The 22,526-nt window shown below is 44.3% G+C and overlaps 1 protein-coding gene across 1 annotated transcript in view; it reads right to left on the reverse strand.

Moving 5' to 3' along the window:
- MKI67 (marker of proliferation Ki-67) overlaps positions 1-9,636 on the reverse strand; it is a 38,935-nt gene extending 29,299 nt beyond the window's left edge. The window contains exons 1-6 of the mRNA XM_065552231.1: positions 9,614-9,636; positions 6,548-6,660; positions 3,859-3,940; positions 3,660-3,775; positions 1,863-1,932; positions 207-276 (exon numbers count right to left, since the gene is read on the reverse strand). Coding sequence (XP_065408303.1) covers positions 207-276; positions 1,863-1,932; positions 3,660-3,775; positions 3,859-3,940; positions 6,548-6,639 — 430 coding nt within the window. The 5' untranslated portion in view covers positions 6,640-6,660; positions 9,614-9,636. The remainder of the gene's footprint in view (positions 1-206; positions 277-1,862; positions 1,933-3,659; positions 3,776-3,858; positions 3,941-6,547; positions 6,661-9,613) is intronic.
- Positions 9,637-22,526: the final 12,890 nt, after the last annotated feature.

Genomic DNA, 22,526 nt, shown 5'->3' on the forward strand with positions numbered 1-22,526 from the left:
TCTGTAATGCACTGAAAGGCAGCATTTGGTCTGCAAAATCTAATTATCTATTAGATAACATTCAAATAAAAGTTCAACTGAGGTAACAGATTGACTTGTAAAATGAATCTTTAGACATTTTCCCATCTTCTTTTTGCAAGCATGCTAAGAATAAAATGTGACAATATAATATTGAAAAAAGCAAACTACATGAAACAACTACCAACCAGACGTATGAGGACTTTTAGATGTTGGGCTCTGTAATTCCACTTCTGCCACCTGCTGAACATGAAGAACCTGTAAATTTGTACAGTGTTATAATAAAGCAACATATTTTTTTTATCACAAATACAGTTTTCTACTCTACATTTTCAGAAGATTACAGAATTTGGCCTCTCTTCATAACCAAGACAAATTTTAATTGAGCACCAGGCTTACAAAACAAATTTAAATCCACACATTATATGAAATTGTACAGTATTTGAAGTTGGTCACACAGGTTGCTACTTGAGTAAGACATCTGAGGCTCTTGAAGACAGTTTTATAGTTTGTCTTATTTTTGGAATAGTCATTAATTCCAAAAGACTCTGTAGTCTAAGCATGCATTACAGCTAAATTCTGATAAATGAACAAAACTGATATGATATGCTTATTAGACTTCAGGGCAGCCTGCTCATCAATATAATAAGATGCCAGGATTGTCACCGTAAAGCCTAGAATGTCTGTTGAGCCAGCGTGAAGCATCGGAAACAACGACAAGCATGATTGAGAGTTCTTTGTTTAGAATATCAAGTTCAATCATCACTGGCATTTGTGGTCAATTTAAGTTCTCAGCAATTTTGACTTTATGAATTACATCTGTGCGACAGCACAAGCTTTCAGGTACAGTGGGCATATACTTATCCCATGCTAAGTCCTAGATCATTGTGATATCAGAGGTAACAATCACCACCCTTATTCCACAGCTAATTTGCATGCAACTATTTCGTTAGGTGTATGCAGGACACTGCACAGATAATGGATTACTTGGCCCAACTACAACACCGATGTGACAATATGGGCTTTCAGCTAGTAGTTTAAATATAAAAATTGCAGCCTACATAAGTGTTTCAATGTTCACGACAATCGGTTGATTAACAATATCCCTACAAGATATTCATTTCAACAAGTATTTTAATAATATGGGCAAGAGACTGTAAAAGAAAAGGTTAACAAAACCTGCTAGTCGTGAAGATAAAATTTAAAATGTTATGCTTTGATCAATCATTAGAGAGACTTCAACATTATCTTAATGTAATGGACATATGGAATAACAATCACAGATTATTTTCTAAAAGAGGCTGTTCACAGTCTTGAGGACAAGCTTCCCAGTTTTGCTAACTTAATTCCTTTAGACTGTCATTGGCCAGGGACACGTCATTAACTACACTGCATTACTTATCTACTGCTATTCAGAATAAGATTATATTGAAAGCAGGAACACTAGAAATACTTTGGGATGTACAGCTATGATTTACTCCTGTAATTCTTAAAATGTAAAAATTAAGGTACAAGGATCTCAAATGTCTCAATACCCCTGTACCCTGTCCTCTCTTAAAACAGCCAAACTGTTTTTAAAAAATAATCCTTAGTTCTGATGCTAAATTTAGAGTATTATAGTTAAATATTTACACTGCTGAAAACTGACACAAGCCAATATGGATTAGTAAATAGTAAGAAAACAATATTTCTCAAGAGTTTCTTCACAGTTTCAATCACTGGATTAGTGTGTGATGCCAAGCTAATAGGGAGGGGAAGATAAATCACCAAACCAATACTAATATGACACGACAGATGACACCATGCATATGTTCAGCAAATGTAGTCAGTGGCCTTAAAATTACCTGTAGGGTTTCATTTTTTGGAGTTCTAGAAAGTCTCTTTCTTGGAGTTGATTGAGGAGGATATTCAAACCTGCAAAACATTTAATAGAAGAAAATAACCTCTTTGCTTATGTTATATTTATGATGGATAACTGTAAAACGTACATAAACCCTTATATAAACCCTGTAGTAATTGTCCTCTTCCAGCAATAATACCATTATTTAACTGTATGAGAGGGGTAGCTGTGTTAGTCTGGATCTGTAAACAGATCTGTAACTGGTTATAAATTGCCCTGAGGCATAGTTGTGAATTTTTCTCCGAAAGTCTGTTGTAATAATTGAGCCTACAAATCTACCCTAATTGTGAGCTCAATTGTAAAAACTATGTGAAAGTTCATAAAATATCACAATAACCTGTAACAACAATTGTTCATGGGAAAAGGCATAAAAAGGAGACAGAAAGACTGAATTAATCCAAATAAAAAGGCCTACTGATTTAACTCAAGGACTGTGTTATGATCAAACTTGGAAAACATGAGAAATGTGAACCAAAATTGGTACATCAGAAACTAGGCCTAATTGTTGGACAAAATAATGCAGGAAGAGCTATCCGCCCACCACTACCTTTTGGGGTCCTTAAAGAAAGAAATTTTGGGGGAAAAATTGGCTAGTGGAGCAAACTTCATATCATGGTTGCCACCCCTGCCGTCTCCTGGGACCCTAAGCCTTTATCATTCTGATCCTGAAAGATGTCCTGACCAGACCAGGCCAGAGAGAGGGAACCAGATGAAAGCACCACCTCTATCAGCTCGTCAAATCCCAACCACCACCCGAGATGAAACACAACTGGACTTTAACAGCAGCAGCAGCAGCTGGAACAGCTCTCAACTGACTTCTTTTTTCTCCTCAAAGGACAATTACACCTCTACCCCGATAGAACACAAATTCGGATATAACGCGGTAAAGCAGCACTCAGGGGAGGGGGGGGGGCTGCGCACTCCAGCGGATCAAAGCAAGTTCAATATAATGTGGTTTCACCTATAATGCGGTAAGATTTTTTGGCTCCCGAGGACAGCGTTATATCGGGGTAGAAGCGTATCACAATTTAAGTCTAAGAGATGTCAAACAAGGGGGATTTTCCTTCTAAAATTTCTCTCCAGCTAAAGGGAAGAATGCATGTTTTTAAAATGAAAGCCTTACTTAGTAGTCTACATTTCAAAGTGTTTCAACTGTTTTTTCTTCATTTCTTTATCTTAATAAAGGTTAAAACGATTTTTAATGGTGTGTTTGCTATGGTACTAAGCAGGCTGTGGTCTCTATATGCCAAACTCCAAACCTTGTTTAACACTGTTTAATGTTGGACAGTGACTGTGTTACATCAACACCTTTGACCCTTTAGCCCAGATATTCCATCTGAATTAATACAACACATCTAACCTTAGGAGAAAGTCCCACCAGGATATCAAGACAATACTGTCATGAATAGCTTATTGGTAAATAGTTCAAAGGACATAATGCTTTAACAGCCCAGCTTTCTGATCATACTATGCAAAAACTCTTTAAGGAAATATGAAGCATGAAATTAGATTTAAATTTATTTTAGGGAGTAAGAAGAAAATGTGTCAACCTCAGATTAAAGGGGGAAAAGATACCCTCTTTGTCTCTGATCCCACAATGAGATGTGGGTAGGTGGACCCCTATGTCCTTAGGGAGCACCACTGAAATCAATGGAGCTCCGTGAAGATGTAAGAGTATGCTTTTGCAAATTTCACTACAAAATCAGTGCCATAGTTCATTGCCTCCTTCATTGCTACTGACCTGAAAGAACGATCAACAATAGTGAACACATCTCCATGCTTCAGATGTGCAGGTTGCTGAAAACTGTTACCATTCAATTGCGTTGGATTTACAGTACTTAAATTAATCAAGATTGCCTACAAATGAAACACAAATAGCTAGTTCAGTAACCTGAAGAAATGCAATGATGGAATATAATACAATTAAAAACAAAACTTACCTCCTTGTTCTCATTGACTTCAATTTTACAATGTTCTTTTGAGACTTGAGGCAGCTGTATGCGGATATCGCACTCCGTTTTCCTTTGGTTGAAAAGCACAACTTTAGTTTTAAGCAAGTAATTAAGAGAACAGAAAAACTATTTTAGAGAATTTGCTTCTGAGCACGTGATCATTTAATATCTGCAAAAATGTTATGATGCTGTTTGAAAATGCAATATAAAAATATTTAAAGTCAGCACAAGCACTAAGAAAACCTAAAGCAAATTTTAAACTAAATATACACTATTAAAATTTACAGCTTCTTTAACTAAGAACTAGCTGGATATATGTCCACCAACTGCACGTACATAGACAATTTTGAAAAATCTTTCACTTCTGCACAAGCACTGTTGCAGCTCCACTATTGCTAGCAACAGTGGAAAGTTTCCCAAAAAATCAAAGACAAAATAATTACCAGTAAGTTACAGAAGATTTCTCCCTCCCACAAATGTTGCTTTTCAATCAAATATTTACTCTAACTTGACAGCTTTAGTGAATGATATTGTTATGTATTTATCCACACGTATACCTACAAAGTATTCTTTTCAGACTACAGGATTCACACCATTAGTACTTAACTCCCAGATGCAATACAAGAGAAAAGAAAGCAACATGCTGGCTAAACTGCTTAGGTACTTTTAGGGTATTGTGTTTGGTTTTCGTGCTAATGTCTAAAGCAGTCAAAGAACCAGTCCTGAAATTTAAAAAGGATAGAAAAAAATAGAGGAAGCAGAGAAAGAAACATGAAATCTAAGAATTGCAAGTAAAAAATGCATTTATCTATTCTGGCTCATATCATCATAATTGTTTACTAAATTCCAGTTGCAGGGCCAAATTTGAAGTCAGAGGCAAACTGAAGGCAAACGTAGGCCTACAAAATCTTTCTTGCTGCTAATATGTGCAAGAGAAAGAACACAACTTAACTTTCAGAGCCCAGATTGAGTTTGGAGTCCTGACAGATTTACCTATGTATATCTGGTAGAAACTATATATTAGGAAATTTTAAAATTGCAGGCCCTCATCTTAGAATTGGATCAGTGCAGACACATGAACAGCCCCACTGAAACCAGTGGGGTCCATGTGAACAGAGGAGTCGTATAGTGAATTTGACTGCAGGATTGGGGTCTTATACAAGGCTCTCAGATATGGTACTTAGGGTATGTTTACACTGCAATAAAAGCTCCCACTGCCCAGCAGCAGCTTGTCTGAGTCAGCTGACTCAGCCTCTTGGGGCTATAAAATTGCACTGTAGACAATCAGGCCCATGGGGGCGGTGGTGGGAGGTGGGGAGAGAGAGAGCGGGTTTCAGAGTCCAGGATCCAGCTAGCTGTGTACCCTGTCTACTATAAGAATTTCCTCTTCCAGTATAAAATAAAGTGTTGTATTCAAAACTCAAATTTTAATATTTGTTAGGTGCTATTATTCAAATACACAAACCTATGCTTGTTTCACTTTTTCTTTGAGTAACATTCAAAAAATTAATATATAAAACAATTTATCAACTTTTAAGAACATTTGTGTTATTAGTTCTAAGGACAGCTCAACTTCTGTTCACGCTTAGTAACAAACATCACACATCAGCATGCTGACTTCTCAACCTGCCTGAGCAGCTTGCCAGATATTCAGTAGAATACCATTTCCACACAAGAGAGTAATCCAAGTAAGATGCCACTCAAAGTATATTTTACAGATTTTCAAAATATGATCATACATGTTCTCAAAGCTTCTTGAGCTTGGCTCCTTTTTGGCGATGCTTGCATCTGCCCATGGGTTCTGGTTAGACTCCATGGGCTTGATTCTTTTTTTGACTGGCAGTAAAAGAAATATCCCTAAAGCCACTTGGAGCACCAAAATCAGACTGTCGATCTCAGCAAATTGCACAAATCTACAATTTTCCCTCTCCTTTTTTAAATGAGGAATGAAATAGTTAATGCTGACATTAAATTTTTATCACTATGTAACATACTTAACAGAGATGATGCAGTACACACCTCTCAGAGGTATTTCATGCTCTCTGCAGACTCCTGCAGATATCTCTTCATCAGTTTCACTCTGTTGACACTTTTTACATTTTCTTTTGAAACCATAACAACTATAAAGTTACTCTTCGTGTCTGTTTATTTTTTAAAGGAAACCATAGATTCTGAAGAGCAAGACAGGAGTTCAAGGGATGGGTCGGTACACTGTACCACCATGTACTGACTCAGTCTGTATCCCCAATGGCAGCAAAAGATCTTTTCTGACTTTTACCTCTAGTCCCAACTCAGCCTTGATTCTTTCCTTTAGTGACCTCCTCCCTCTTATTAGGCTTCTGTCCCCTGCTGGCCAAGCATGAGTCCAGTTGGGACTTTTCTTCCCCACAAGCTCCCTGCTTCCTCTAAATTCACCTTTACTACAGAGTGAAGCTGAGAAAAGCAGCTATGTTGTGCAGTCAGAGGGTGGAAGTTCAACTGTTTATCCTGGGAACTAGCTTGAGCTTTTTTTCCTCCATTAAACATTCCCTCACTACTTGCAAATATTCAAACATTTATTTGTATTAAACAGCAAAGCTTATAAAATAAAGAAAAATATAACACTAAGAAGAACAAAATGTTAACAACATGTTCTCTTGATGTACATAAATATATTTCTAACATTACCAATTCTTACCTTCCAAATAAACAAGAACTTGCAGTGAGTGGAAAATGGATTCCATCGGTCCCATTCCTTTTAATAACAACAATTTTCCCAAAGAGCGGCATCTTTGAAACTGGAAGTCTTACCTGTAAAGGAATGGCAAATATACTATCCCAAATTAAGCTCTACATATTTATGAACATAGGTACCTTGGTTATATAAATTATGTTCAAAAAGCAAATTCTCTACAATTTACATGCAGAAGGATCGCAAAGTTTTTTCACTCAAAAGGGTTCGTGGGAACTGTTAAATGATACCTAATAACAGGAGGTGAAAGCCGGCATATGTTCATAGAAAGGCAGACGCGCAGAATTCATGGGCCACGCAGAATTATGCTTCCCCAAACAGAAAACACATTCTGATGGAAAGGTGCTGCAGATACTCCTTTCACTCACAAGGGACCGCTGTGGTGCCAGAAAGCAGCCACTCCCAGGCGGGAGCAGCCCCAGTTGCGAATAGGGAAGAGAAAGAGGGTGGCTTCCTCACAGCGCCCTGCCCATGGGGCCAGGCAGGTGTTATTGTGGGAACCGATAGCATGGGACACATGGGGTTGCTGGGGGGGGGGGGGAGGTGTGTCACAGACTGGGGTTCAGAAGGGCTAGTGGCGGGGACAGACTGGGGCAGGAGCTGAATGGGAGTGGTGGTGCAGGGCTACATGGGGACCAGGAGAGGAGGGATACAGGGATACATGGAGATGGGGGGGGATAAGAGGGTGGCTAAGTGGGGGTGCAAAGAAACATGGAGATGGAGCAGTACAGGGTCACATGTGCCTGACTGAGACAGGCTGGATGTCCGACAGGGTCTGCCTGGGGGAAGCTCCCTAACAATCTCTCCCCCCACCCCGAAAAAAATCCTGTTCCATACTTCTCCCACCCAAACCCAACAACCCTCCAAGTTCACGCCCAGGCTCTTTCCCAGCAAATACTGTGTTGTTTCTACAAAACATGCAGATTTTTAAAATATTGTGCGCATATATATATATATATATATATAGGTGCAGAATTCCCCCAGGAGTAACTGTATCAAGTTGATGTAAATAATTACTTTTCTATGTTTACATATGTTTGGTATCTAAGTATCACAACATTTCCATAACTGAATGCTTTAAAAAGGGGGCAATATAAACTATATTTATATAAATGAATGTGACTTGAAAGTTTTTATGTTTATTTTTATGATTATTAGCTTTCCTATGTGCCAAAATGTTTTTCCCTCTCTAATGCTGTGTGAGTCTCATTCAAACAGGGGGAAATGATTATAGAAAAAAGGAAATCATTTGAATGGACACATATGACAAAACACTGAAAAGAAAATGCAGAAAAGAAAAAAGCAAATACAAACAGAAATTTATATAACTGAAAGAAATGGAAGAATTGTAAGATTTTATAATAGGGAACAAATTTTCAAATAAATGCATGACTTTTTAAATTGACTGTGCCTGTGTAAAGTTGTGTATATTACAAAAACAGCCCTGCCAAATCTCAATCATTTGGAAAAGAATGACTGCCTAATTTGAGATTAGCTGTAACAGAATTTTGAGCATTAAAATTTGCAGGACATTGAGGTTAAAATTTGCAGGTAAACATACAATTAAGGGATAACTTGAAAATCATATTTTCTATTTACTGAGTTTACTTTCACTATACTGTTCCCCTATATATAGCAGTTTCTCCATTGCTGAAAAGATGGGAGCAGAAAACCCTCTTTATAACAGTTTTTTTTTTAATTTCACATTATTGTGGCATAAATGCATTAATTTAAAAAATTCGAGGGTCTCTAGCATACCTATGTTACAGAAACACCTTACATTATTTAAACTGAAATAAATGTATAAGACCATTTACTTTTCAACCCTTTTTTTGTATTTCCCTCCTCACAAGGACAACAGAACAGGTAGTTTCAGTTGGTTTTGATCCATTTCAATTTTAGATTCATGCACCATCATAAAACTGCAGTATTAGAATTGAAAACAAGGAATGGACTCGGTTAAAAGTACTCATCTTTCCTATTTTTTTGTAAACATGAATTGATCTCATTTTATCTAAGATTGTTTTTAAAATTTCCAAATATTGTGCCAAATTTGATAGTGTCCCTTTAACAGAACCTTCATTTTTGTGCTGTATGAATTGAAATGAGACTTCTTCAACACTTACCCTAATTGTCCCCCAACTTGAGGATTCAGGCCAAATGCAAGCATAAAATAAAACGCCACACCATCTGTACAGGTTTCTAAACTAATTAATCATTTGCAAAGAAATACTCTCTGAGGATTTTAGGGGACAGCCTGATGTGCCTATGTACAGTAGTTAAAAACAAAAACAAGACAGCGGGAGGAGGGATTATACGTCAACCACACCGAGACATTTATAGAACCAGTTGGAGGATAACCTCTAGAGAAAATGACAAATCAGCCTGGGCTCCGCTTGAAATGAGACTGTCAATGTGAAGATGAGGAGACTTTGACAGTTACAATAGTAATCGTTACCTGAGCCACCTACCAAAAAGCTACAACACACACATGCCCCGAGCTGTTTAAGCAGTTGGACCCTCTCCAGTGAAAACTCCACAACCCATCCATGCCGCTCGCCGCCGGGAACCTGCCCCCCTCCCCCAAATCAACACAGCCCAGCGTCGCCCCCTCCCCCAAATCAACACAGCCCAGCGTCGCCCCCTCCCCCAAATCAACACAGCCCAACCTCGCCCCGAGACCTGTCCCCCCCAATCAACACAGCCCAGCCTCGCCCCGAGACCTGCTCCCCCTCCCCCAAATCAACACAGCCCAGCGTCGCCCCCTCCCCCAAATCAACACAGCCCAGCGTCGCCCCCTCCCCCAAATCAACACAGCCCAACCTCGCCCCGAGACCTGTCCCCCCCAATCAACACAGCCCAACCTCGCCCCCCCCCTTTCCTCTCAGAGCTCCCTCCACCATTCCCAGCCACAACCCAGAAACAAGTTATTCGTCCCGCTTCCTCACACACCGGCTCCCGGCGCCCCCCCGTAAACAGACGCGGGGTGGAGATGCCCCCGCAGCCACCTACCAGGGCGAGCAGCTCGCTTACAGCATCCCTTTAAACTTGGGGTGCGACAGAGAAGGGCCCCTACCTGTCCGACTGTCCCTCACGGTCCGTTCATCCAGATCTCGCCAGCAGGGCCACATTCAGCCCCCAGCCCCGTCCCTTCACCGCGATGCCTGAGCGTCTCCGCGCGCGCGCGTAGACTCTCAGCTCCAGTGACCTCGTCACTCACCGCCCCCGGCATTGCTACCGGTCGGACCCAGGTACCGAGCCCGCCTCACTCCGCCCTACGTATCTCTTCACCAGACACCACATAAAACAAACCCCAGTAGCCCCCACAATACTTGCCTGCTTCCTTCACTCACCTGCTGACAGAAATCACCCTTCTGGAGCTGCAGAGATTCCGCCCGCCGGGACAGACATCTTTGCAGGACTATTTTATTTCCCTCCCTCCTGGGCGAGTGAGGAGGAAGGATACAGGGACTGTCGATGAAAACTCCAATTCGAAAAGGCGCGCGAAACGGTCTGAGTGGTAGAAGCAAAATCACGTGATCGCAAAGAGGGCCCAATGGGAAGCGCTGGGGCTGTTTAATTTTCAAACTGGCGGTAGACAAGCGGGGAGCGACTGTAGGAAACAGACGTAGAAGGGCGGCAGCGCGCGCGCGTCATCGCCGTCTCGCCTCGCCTCGGACCCTTTCAAACGCTGCCCGGGAAGTGCTCTCGTACGTCTGCATCTTTTCCTGAAAATCTGAAAGCTGCGCCCGCCAGACCTTCACCACAGGGAGCCTCCGACTGTCCCGCCCGCGCCCCAGAGCCCTCCGCCCCTCACATCGCCGTTAACTTTCCGCACCCCAGACCGCGTCTCTTCACCGCCCCTCCCCAGTAGCCCGCTCCCTTCAGCCTGTTCTGCCTTAGCCTTCTCCCATCTCCCCCCTCGTCTCCCAGTTAACATCCTTGCCAGGGCCCTCCTGCTCCTGGACCTCGCGTGCCCTGCTGACTTTCGCTGCTTTTCGTTTGACTGATCGCGAAGGACTTTGGGAGTAACAGAGGGTCCTGTGGCACCTTTGAGACTAACAGAAGTACTGGGAGCATAAGTTGCATCTGAAGAAGTGAGGTTCTTACCCACGAAAGCTTATGCTCCCAGTACTTCTGTTAGTCTCAAAGGTGCCACAGGACCCTCTGTTGCTTTTTACAGATTCAGACTAACACGGCTACCCCTCTGATACTTGACTTTGGGAGTAGCTCCTGCTGCTGGCCACCATGGGAGACCCCCGTGTGTGTGCCCAGCATCCCTTTCCTAAGGCAGTGCGACCTTCGCACCAAGGCCTGGGTTGTCTCTGACCTGGTGAAGTGGAGCATGGACACTCCACTGGTTTACCCCTCGCTGGTGCTGGAAACGACTGGCCCTTACTCTGCCCTAGGTAACCACCTGTTCTGCCAGGGTGACAAAGCCTGGCCTAGTCTGTTTGACTCAGCCCTGAGAAAGTGGGGTGTTGGTGTAACCAATGCTATTATAGCACTGACATTTTGCTGCTAAGAGAGACCTGCTTGGGACAAACCAGGAAATAAATGGGGGCCCATGCAGGGGTATATATGCACATCCGACTGGGGCCCATATTTTTGTTAATGGTTTACAGTATATACTTTGGCAAGTTTACATTCTAATAAGCTTTTTTTAAATATAAAATTGTTTCCATTTGTGAATGTGTATGACTGATTTTGGGGCATGTTCTTTATGATTTTTAAGTGTAGGTTTTATCTTGCATGTTTTTGGTTTAATATGTGTTATTTAAGGTGTGTGTGACAAGTGACCTCTATGCCTGTATTAGTGACAAAATGCTGTGCAAATTGACACAGCCATGTTTTTAAACCCAGAGAGCTAAAACTCATAACAGTAAATGTTGAATAAATTTCAGAAGACTTGACCATTCTGTCAAAACATGTAGTAAAGCCGGTCAGCTGAATGAGAGGAAAATTTAGTATTATATTTTTAAAACCTATACCCACTTCTGTTAGAGTGGGAGGCTCCATTTTGGAAATATACCAAGGAAAATATGGTGGTCTTGAGAGCTCCACACAGCTGAAATATTATTTTTACAGTGGAAAGCTTCTTAATCCTAGCCCTTCCCAGAGTATTCTTTAAATGATGTATATTTTGTTTTTAAGAAAATGGCTTTCAAGTGGTTTGTGAAGTTAAATCCAAAAGTTCAGCTAAGACTATATTTTTAACTTTTATATTTAACTATTATATTTAGTTCACCTTCTAACTTGTATTTGTACCATTGTTTAGAGATATAAAATGTGGATCTCTAGCCTTCCTGATCAGCCATATCAATTTCACTCTCCTTCAGAGGTTTATCAATGTGACACAATGTAGTAGGTATGAACTACATGTTGAGGAAAGGTATCAGAGTAGCAGCCGTGTTAGTCTGTATCCGCAAAAAGAACAGGAGTACTTGTGGCACCTTAGAGACTAACAAATTTATTAGAGCATAAGCTTTCATGGGCTACTGCCCACTTCTTCGGATGCATAACGAAGAAGTGGGCAGTAGCCCATGAAAGCTTATGCTCTAATAAATTTGTTAGTCTCTAAGGTGCCATAAGTACTCTGTTCTTCATGTTAAGGAAACTATCCATGGGAGGCACATGTGTTGTGCTGAGTAGAGCTCATCTGGGGTCCGTGTGTGTTGGAGATGGCAGGTCACGAATGATCTACGGGAGGAAGGAGAACAAGAGAATCCACTACTACCCCAAAAGGTATCTGTGTTATCCAGTTGGCTGGAGTAGGCTCTGCAGTTCTGCTCAGCATGAAGATTTCTCATCTGCTGCTCCTCCATTCCTCTAACCCTGGAGGGATTCTGATGGGTTCTGAGGGTCGGTTCCTTTGGATTTGCTGGTATCCGTGAGGGGCTCAATTAGCAAAGTACAAACAGGCAAAGCTATCTATATGCCATTTAAAGGGAAATGGTCATCTTTCAAAAATTTAGTTGAAAATAGTTTCAGGTGCAAAGGCAGCACTTGAATCTCCCTACCAATATTTGTGGCTCATTTTTCTGTTTTTTTTTTTTTTTTTTTAAATGGACCCACATACTCGAAAAGGGAAACTGAAGGCCCAGTCCTGCATAGGTGCCGACTCTGTGGGTGCTCCAGGGCTCAAGCACACATGGAAAAAAATGGGGGGCCTCAAGCTCCCACTAGCCACAGTAGTTCTGTGTCCCCGGGGCTGGTCATCGATCAGCTGTTCAGCAGGACCTTGGGGCTGTTCGGCTGGCACTGCTGTTTGGTAGTGACTGCCAAACCCCCCAAATCTTCTCATGCCACAGGCAGGGAGGGGGGCAGGTCATGTGTGCTCATTTCCAGGGAATGGTGGTGCTTTCCCCTGGCGCTCTGGATCCAACTCTGTTCTCCTACCCATAACAAGCCCTAGCATTTCCAATAAAGCTATGCTGCAGACAGTGATAGTGTGCTAGCTTCATCCTGACACATGTCAGAGACATATGAATGGTCCTTAGTGCACCTCTGTACCTATTCTGAGTTCTAGGACCAGGGCTTATCTAACTATATGCTGGGAAGCAGTGAAACTGATTCTGTAATAAGGTCCTGATTTAGCAAAGGACTTTGGGACCAAAACATCATCAAGTGCACAAAGTAAACAGATTATAAACTTGTTTCTATTGTTTCTAATTTCAGGTAAAGGAATTTCACAGGGTACTTTTAACAATAGTAGGTTAAAATGTTCAAACAGAATTGTAATTTTAACTTGATGGTGTGGCTTTATATATGAATGGTTACTTGCTGTAACTGTGGTTCTTCCAAATATGATGCAGATGTGTATTCCACTTAGGTATGTGTGTGCTCAGTGCACCATTGTCAGAGACTTTTGCTAGCAGTACCCACAGAGGGGCAGCACGTGTGGCTGTGGCTCCTTCCCTGGCTACATGAGGTGGTGCCGCCCTGAGCCCCCTCAGTTCCTTTGCACCGAAAGCCTAGGAGAGGAGACTCCGATGCAGAGGGGATGGAGAGTGGGTCATGGAATACTCGTCTGCATCACATCTCAAAGAATCACAGTCAGGGGTGATAAAAATCTGTGACTAGTCTTCCTGACTAGTGATTTAAATCAAATTGAGTTAAATCAAATCCACCCTGATCACAGTTACAGTAAATAGCAGTTTCTTCTTTGAGTAGATGCAGATGTGTATTCCACTCAGGAGCGTAGCTGGGGGGGAGCAGGTCAAGCGACCGCTCCCCCACTGAGCATATTCACCAAAGGTGGTGCCTTGCCGCCGACGACTCTGTGTGCTCCGGGGCTGGAGAGAATGCCCCCGGGGAAAGCCCAGCCCAGCTTCCCTGTCCCTGCCCCGAGACCCTGTCCAGCTCACCTCCAGTCCGCCTCCTCCCCTGCCCTGGCTCCCAGGGCTTGCCCTGCGAAACTGATTCGTGGCAAGCCTGGGGGGCGGGGGAGGAGGAGCGGGAACGTGGTGTGCTGGGGAAGAGGCGGGGCAAGGGTGGGGAGAGGTTCAATAGGGGCAGGGAGGGGGCGGAGTTGGGGTGGGGCAGTAGTCCAGTAGGGTCAGGAGGGGCAGAGATTTGGGAAGGGGACCAGTTGGGGCAGGGAGGGGGCGGAGTTGGGGTGGGGCAGTAGTCCAGTAGGGTCAGGAGGGGCAGAGATTTGGGAAGGGGACCAGTTGGGGCAGGGATTTGGGGAGGAGTCCAATAGGGGCAGGGAGGGGGGCTGAGTCGGGGCAGGGCAGGGTGGTTCTTCGGCAGCAGGCCCTTGACTCACTCTAGGCCTTTGGCGACACGTTGGTGGGGGGCTCTGCAGAGCCATCGAAGACCCGGTAGGGAGCCGCCCACTGAGTACGAGCCCCCTGCCCCCCCTCAGAACCCGCAACCCATCAACCCCCACCCCATGTCCCCTGACCACTCCCTCCCGAGACCCCCCAGGACTGCACCCTCTACCCAACCCCCCCCTTCCCCATCCCCTGACCGCCTGCCCTAGAACCTCTGCCCTCTTCAACCGCTCCCTGTCCCTTATCCAACCCCTCCTCCCAGCCCCGGCCTGGCTCCCTTACCATGCTGCTCAGGGCAGCGTGTATGGCTGCTGCATGGCCCACTGGAGCTTGCAGCCCCACCCCCTTACCATGCTGTTCAAAGTGGCAGGAGCTGCAGAGCTGCTCAGGAGTGGTCCAGAGCACTGGCAGCGCGGCACGCGGAAGCTCTGTGGAGGGGGGAAGGCAGGGGAGCCTCCCCAGCCAGGAGCTCAGGCGGGCCAGTGTAATGACAGAAAAACCTCCCTCTCCCAATTGCCCCCTCCCCCTTTAACAACCGGTTCTAAACCAGTTTCTAAATTTAACAACTGGGTCAGGTGAACCGGCTCCAGCTCACCACTGGATACAGATGCCTCCAAATAATTTTTGAGTGGTATCATTCTCTTCTGGACAAGCTTCTGACACCCCCCGCCATGCACTTGAGTATCAAGTTTTCCTTGGCATTTGGAGTGGGGGCTGAAGGAGGGGGAACGATGACCCCTCGGGTTTGTTTCAGCAACACTAATGGGGGAGGAGGGGCAGGCAGAGTTGTAGGAGAGAGATCTTTATTGGGCACTCTGAGGCTGCAGAGTTTGTGCGAGGTGCCTGGCCCCCGCTTGCGTCCCTGAGTCCCTGCTGACACAGCGAACTAGGTCCTCCGGAAACATGGCCTTCTGTGGCCCAGGTCAGGGGAGATGCTGCTGTCTTGGGTCTGGACTACAACAGTTCAGAAGCGTTCTGCCATTGCAGGATGTGTGATATAGGAGCAGTCAGAGACCGTAACAAAGATCTGGACCCCCAGTATAGTCATGTGGAAAGAGAATGAGCCTGCAATCTATGTGGGCAAGACAGGCCCAGGTTGGGAGGGGAAACAGAGGCACAGAGAGGGGAAGTGACTTTCCCAAGGCCACTTAATGGGTCAGTGGCAGAGCTCAGATCAGGGCCCAGCTCGCCTGATTCCCAGTCCAGTGCCCCATCCACTAGACCCATGCCACCTCCCACATATGTATTGGGTTTGATCCCTTCTTGTTTCACTCATTCATGTCACCTTTATGGAAGGGGGCCTATACAGTGTGAAAAAAACCTTCTGGTATTAGGAAGGTAGCTCCTGGAGGCTCCAGCTAGATGAGGGCCCATTGTGCTAGTAAGAGACAGTCCCCTCACTCCAAACAGACAGAGGATGGAGTATTATCCCCGTTTTACAGACAGGGAACTGAGGCCCAGAGAGATTAAGTGACTCATCCAAGCCCCCCCCCCCCCAAGGAGTCTGTGGCAGAGGCAGGAACTGAACCTACATCTCCCAAGACCCAGTCTGTTGCCTTATCTAGAAGCCCATACCCTAAGCTGGAGATGCCCCCTAAAGAATGGGAAATGCTCCAGAGCTCATGTCTGCACCCCACGCTTTCCAAGATGGCAACTGAGTTTTCTCTAGCAGCAGCAGAATTGGCTGCTTTAAATGCTATATTTACAATACCCCCTGCCCCAGAGATTGTACCCTGGACCTGTAGCCCCACAAATACTAACCCCCTTGAGCCAAGGAAACAACCTCATTGCCTGTGAGTAAGTGGAACCAGCCACTAGGTGGCACCTCACTCCCACGGCCTACCCAATGGTTACACCCATAGATGAGTGAATCTGATTCTCTCCCCCCCCCCCCCATCACTAAAAATACATCCAGGGTCAGCCTCCTCTCCCACACCAGCACAGATGATGGCCTGGCCCCCACTGAATCCCTCTCACATATCATGCAGTTCCCCTGCATATCTGGGTTGGTGGGGTGCTCCCCAGCACCACTCGCCACAGGTTCTTTTATGCACAATGTAGGCTCCAGCAATAAAACGCAGAGACCTAATCCGCGCTCTCAGGCATTTCTCTTGCAGCCACTTGGAATTGCTCACTGCCTTCCCGAATGGGCTTGTAGTTGATATTCTGTGCGTCACTGGTAATATCTTTGTCTGATCTTTTGAAGACATTTTGCTGCAGTAAATGGAACTTGGGAGAGTTTTTTTAATTTTTTTTTATTATTATTTTTATTTATTTGGATTGAATGGTGCACTGGGGAGAGGGGATGGTACCTAGAGTCACCTCTGTTCCTATAGAACAGAAGAGCAGCAGGGCCAGCCAGTCCCCCTTCCTCTGCCCCCCCTTGATTCCCCAATGATGGGCTTCTGTAGATAAATCTGATAATTTTCATATGACTTTACATTGTGCCTCTTCATATAACCTTGTAGTGGGTCTACCCACGTGTGACCTCACTTTTCATGAAACTTTGTATCAAAGCCTCATATAGAAATCTTGTACTGATTTGTATCAAAGCCTCATGTAGAAACTTTGCATTGAACCTTGGTATAATGTTACAGCCCCTAAGGATAGATTAAGATAGAAGAAAAATGTCTCTTTGCTAAGAATAGAGATTTCCCCTCACCCCTTAATCAATTGCCCTGTTGAATGAATGAGGTGTGAATGAGGAAGGTATGGAAGGCAGCACCTCCAGACAGGTGCAACAGTTGGAGAGGGGATGGAAGCCAGACCCAAGGACAATAAAACTTGTAAAGTAGGCTCACATACTTGTAAAACAATATCATTCTTGTATTTTTATTTTAAGTACAAAATAAATATGTATAATGAATTTAAACGTATGTAATTAGTAATTTGATATGTTGGGTGGTGCCTTTTTTTATGTGTTCACTCCCCCTGATGTTAGAACCTGGCTAAGCCACTGATTCCACTTATCAGAGGGGTAGCCGTGTTAGTCTGAATCTGTAAAAACCAACAGAGGGTCCTGTGGCACCTTTGAGACTAACAGAAGTACTGGGAGCATAAGCTTTCGTGGGTAAGAACCTCACTGCTTCAGATGCAAGTAATGGAAATCTCCAGAGGCAGGTATAAATCAGTGTGGAGATAATGAGGTTAGTTCAATCAGGGAGGGTGAGGTGCTCTGCTAGCAGTTGAGGTGTGAACACCAAGGGAGGAGAAACTGTTTCTGTAGTTGGATAGCCATTCACAGTCATTCACTACGCAAGAGGATAAATGGACACAAGTCAGATATCAGGAATGGCAATATACAAAAACCTGTAGGAGAACACTTCAACCTCCCTGGCCACACAATAGCAGATGTAAAGGTAGCCATCTTACAGCAAAAAAACTTCAGGACCAGACTCCAAAGAGAAACTGCTGAGCTCCAGTTCATTTGCAAATTTGACACCATCAGATCAGGATTAAACAAAGACTGTGAATGGCTATCCAACTACAGAAACAGTTTCTCCTCCCTTGGTGTTCACACCTCAACTGCTAGCAGAGCACCTCACCCTCCTTGATTGAACTAACCTCATTATATCCACACTGATTTATACCTGCCTCTGGAGATTTCCATTACTTGCATCTGATTCCACTTAGGGACTCACAAGCCATATTCCATCTAGGGGGGGTGGAGCTAGGTGTCTATTGAAATAAGAATTGCAGAACTGCTGTTCCCATGCCTGTGTCCGCTCTGGAAGATGCAGAATTAGCATAATGATCCATAAATGTACGTATGGACGACCACATGATTGCCCTGCAAATGTCACTGGGGAATGCTAACAACATTGCTTGTGCTTTCCGTCTAATGAGTTCATATCTGCTCAGAAGACATAGCTGAAGCTGTCTCATATGCAGTCTTGATAAAGAATATTATCCATCTAGAGATGGCCTGTGCAGAAACCACTTGCCCTGCCTGTCATCCGCATATGACACAAACAGGCACAACGAAGTACAAAATGGTTCAGTCTTATCCAGATGAAAGGCTAGACATTGCCTGACATCCAAAGTACAGAGGTGCTCTTCCCTGGGGATGAATGTGGTTTAGGAAAAACACAGGTAAATACACCTGGACTGTCATGGATTGCAGACTGAGGCAGAGACGTTGAATTGCCTGGTCAGTTGGCAGGAATGCTCTCAACATCATGGAATCTAGCAGGCCCCAATGAACTTGATTTTTTGAGTGGGAGCCAAAGTTGACTTTCTGGTGTTCAGAATGAGGCCCAGACAGTCAGGCAAGTGCAGTGTGGTACAGACATGAGCAAGAACTTCCTCCCTGGATCTGCCCCTCAGTAACCAGCCATTGAGGTATGGGAAGGTGTGGATTCCTTGTCTCCTGAGATATGCAGTAACCACAAGCATGCCCTTGATGAAAACTTGAGGAGCAGAAGAAAGGCCGAATGGCAGGACCATGTACTGAAAATGGCGTTCTCCCACACCAAAGTGAAGGAACTTCCTGTGGCTTGGCAGAATCGCCACATGAAAGTAAGTGGTTTGTGGACCTCCAGGACAATCGTTCTCAGACAACACAGTGAGGATAGTCAAAAGAGTGATATGTATGTTGAGGCTGCCAAGGTCAAGGATGGGTCTCATCCCACCCTTGGATTTGGGTATCAGAAAATACCATGAGTAGAAGCCGTGACCCTGGTGTTCTGGTGGAACTTCCTACACTGCTCCCAGTGCCAGCAAAGAGCGGACCTGCTTGATGAACAGACTCATGGGGGGATCCCTGAAAAGGGATGGGGAGGGAGGAATTGTGAAGATGAACTGGCTGAGATAACCCAATTTGACAGTGTCTAGGACCCAGTTGTTGGAAGTAATCGAGCTCCAAGTGCTGTAAAAGTGAGCCAGTCTGTCACCAAAGGAGTTGGGGGATGAGGAGGTGGGAGCAATGATTGGAACAGTGCTCTGGGCAAAGGATTCAGAATGGGCATTAGATGACACCAGGGGAGGGTGTGTAGTTCTCACCAAAGTCTGAGCCCAACTGCTTTCTCTTGTGGAACTTATATCTCTTCCTAGAGTAGTCCTGTTGCTTCAGGAGAAAGGGCTGTACACAGGTATGCTGCAGGTGATACTACTAGTGCTACAGAGCACCTTAGCAGTGCTAGAGGATAGCCCTGAAGTCCTTGAAGGAGCGAAGCTTGTCATCAATCTTGTCTGACAAGAGGGTTCTGCCATTGAAAGACAAGTCCTCAATGGCCTGGTGGACAACAGATGCAATGCTGTTGTTTAGCAGACAGGAAGCCCTCCCCATAGTAACCATGGAGGCCATCACCCTGGCCAAAGTGTCCACAATGCCGAGGGTGGATTACAGAGACATCTTGGCCACCAATAGCCATTCTTGACGAAAGACCAAAATTCCTCCTACGAGGCCTCACACAGCTAGTCCATGAACTTGGACATAGCTGTCCAATGAAGGAAGTCATACTTGGACAGTAAGGCCTGTCTACTAGTGATTCGCATTTGTAGGGACGAGGATGTGTAGATTGTCCTGCTCATAAGGTCCAATCATTTAGTGTCTGTGTCCTGGGGGGTGGACTTGAATCCGTCCTGGTGGGCCCTGTTGTTAGGGCCTGGTGGGCCCTGTCGATAGAACCCCTCAAATCCCTGAACTGGAACAAAGTAGCACTCTTCTATGTGCTTAGCTGCCGGCAGTACTGAGTATATAGCTCTGAATAGTGTTCATCCAGCGAGACAACTGCTTGTTTTTATCTGTAATGATTTCACCGCTGTGCAATTTGAGAGGGGCAACCTTGTTGACAGTGGGACCTAAAGCTTTCTTCAGGCCATCATACATGACTGAGGTTTCCTGTGTCTGAGGCTATCTCTTCAAAGAGCTTGATCCAGTAATGATTTGCACAGCGTCTGCTTGTTCGCTGTACCTCGTTTTTTGCACGTCGAAGTCTCACTTTGGTGCTCTTTGTTGGCTTCTTGTTGTGTTCCAGATAGGCTGTGTTCTTAATGTTGATGAGAGGTAATAGTTCTGCTTTATTTTTTTCAAACTAGTCAATTTTTAATGGTCTCTTTCCCCCAAATGTAGCTAAAGCTGTTTCATGGATTGTTTTTAAATCTTTCCAAAATTCCTCTGCCTTCTCTGGCAATGACTTCCCATGCATGCTAAGTTCAAAACCTTTCACAAAATCCTGGCATTTCCTCTGGTTTTTGGTGTTAATAGCTTTGATTTGGGACTTGCTCTTAGGTTTTGCTCTATGTAGTTTCTTGGCTGTAATCTTCACTTCGCTAATAATCAAGGAGTGGTCACAATCAGCACTGTGGAACGTGCGAGTGTTCTGCACTAAGGGTAGCTCTTTCCTCCTGACAATAGCAAGGTCTAATTGGGGCCAGTGGCTTGATCGTGGATGTCACCATGATACTTTGTGGCAATCTTTTCCTGTAAAATATGAATTGGTAATGCACATTGGGTTTTGGGTGCAGAATTCAAGAAGTCTTGGGCCATTCTCATTCAAAATGTCCTAGGCAATCTGGCCATGAGTTGTTCTCTGCACCGACTCTTGCATTAAAGTCACCAAGGAGGAAAGGTTGCTCGGTTGATGGTATTCTTTTGAGACTTGATGCAAAGAATCGTAAAACATCTCCTCAGGGCTAGATTTGAGTGTTGTGCATAGGCACTAATGATGTTCACAGAGCCGATGGTTGTCTGAAGTTTAAGTGAGATGATACGCTCTGACTTCCCAATGGATGTTTCTAAGAGCTTTACCCATTTGTTTCTCACAGCGAAACCAACACTGTGCAGAAAATTTTCTTCACTGCTTTTTATCTTGCCAAAATAAGGTGTAATTGGCCTCTTGGACAGAACCAGCATCTGCAAATCTTTATCAGCTGTGACTTAAATGCTGGGAATCGGGTGAGGTACCACAAGAGATGCAAACATCATCACTTTGTATAAAAATAAAGGCAAAAAGAGTCACTGCAATAACTACAGGGGTATCTCGCTACTAAGCATGGCCAGAAAAGCTTTTGCAAAAGTCATCTAAGTGCGTCTATAACATCTGGCGAATCGTCTCTACTGTGAATCACAGTGTGGCTTCAGATCAACTATAGACATGATATTTTCTCTGCATCAACTCCAAGAAAAGTGCAGAGAGCAAAACCAACCATTGTACATCGCTTTTGTGGACTTAACCAAAGCATTCGACACAGTCACCAGAGCAGGTCTAGTTGCAAAGATAGAAAAGATAGGATGTCCACCAACCCTGTTAAGTCTCATTGGTTCATTCCACAACAACAAGAGAGTAACTGTCCAGTTTGACGGGTCCCCTTCGGACAGCTTTGAAATGAAAAGCAGAGAAGCAAGGATGTGTTGTTGGCCCTATACTCTTTAGAATCTTCTTCTCGGTACTCTTGAACTGTGTGTTTGAGGACATGAAAGATGGAGTGTATCTCCACACAAGATCAGATGAGAAACTCTTCAACCTGTCCTGACTTAAATCAAAGACCAAAGTCAAAAAGGTGCTAATCAGAGAACTTCTATTCGCTGATGATGATGCTCTCATAGCCCACAATGAAGATCTATTACAAGAACTCATGGACTGCCTTTCAAGTACCTGTCAGGCATTTGCTCTCACCATCAGAATCAAGAAAATGGTTGAATTAGGACAGGGGGTTCCACAAGATCCTTCAATTACCTGAAATGCAAACCAGCTAGAAGTAGTCCAAAAGTTCAGCTATGTTCTACAATGACCACTAACATCTCACTGGATGAAGAACTATATGTTCGCTTTGGAATGGCTGCCACCACCTTTAGCAGATTAACTAAAAGAGCATGGAACAACTCAAAGCTTACTATCAAGACCAAAATGCTAGTGTACCAAGCTTGCGTCCTCAGCACTCTCATGTATGGTGGGGAAACATGGACAACTTATGCTCATCAGGAGAAAAGGTTGAACAGTTTCCATCTATGTTGTTTATGCCGCATACTCAACACCAAATGGCAAGATAAAGTTACCAACGCAGAGGTTCTTCAAGGGGCAAATTTACCAACTGTGACAGCCCTGCTCAAGCAAAGACGACTGCGCTGGCTGAGCCATCTGAGTAGGTTGGAAGACGGACACAGACCCAAGGACATGCTATATGGGGAGCTATCAGAGGGAACA

The sequence above is a fragment of the Chrysemys picta genome, chromosome 7, assembly GCF_011386835.1.
Source record: "Chrysemys picta bellii isolate R12L10 chromosome 7, ASM1138683v2, whole genome shotgun sequence".
Classification (NCBI taxonomy): domain Eukaryota; kingdom Metazoa; phylum Chordata; order Testudines; family Emydidae; genus Chrysemys; species Chrysemys picta.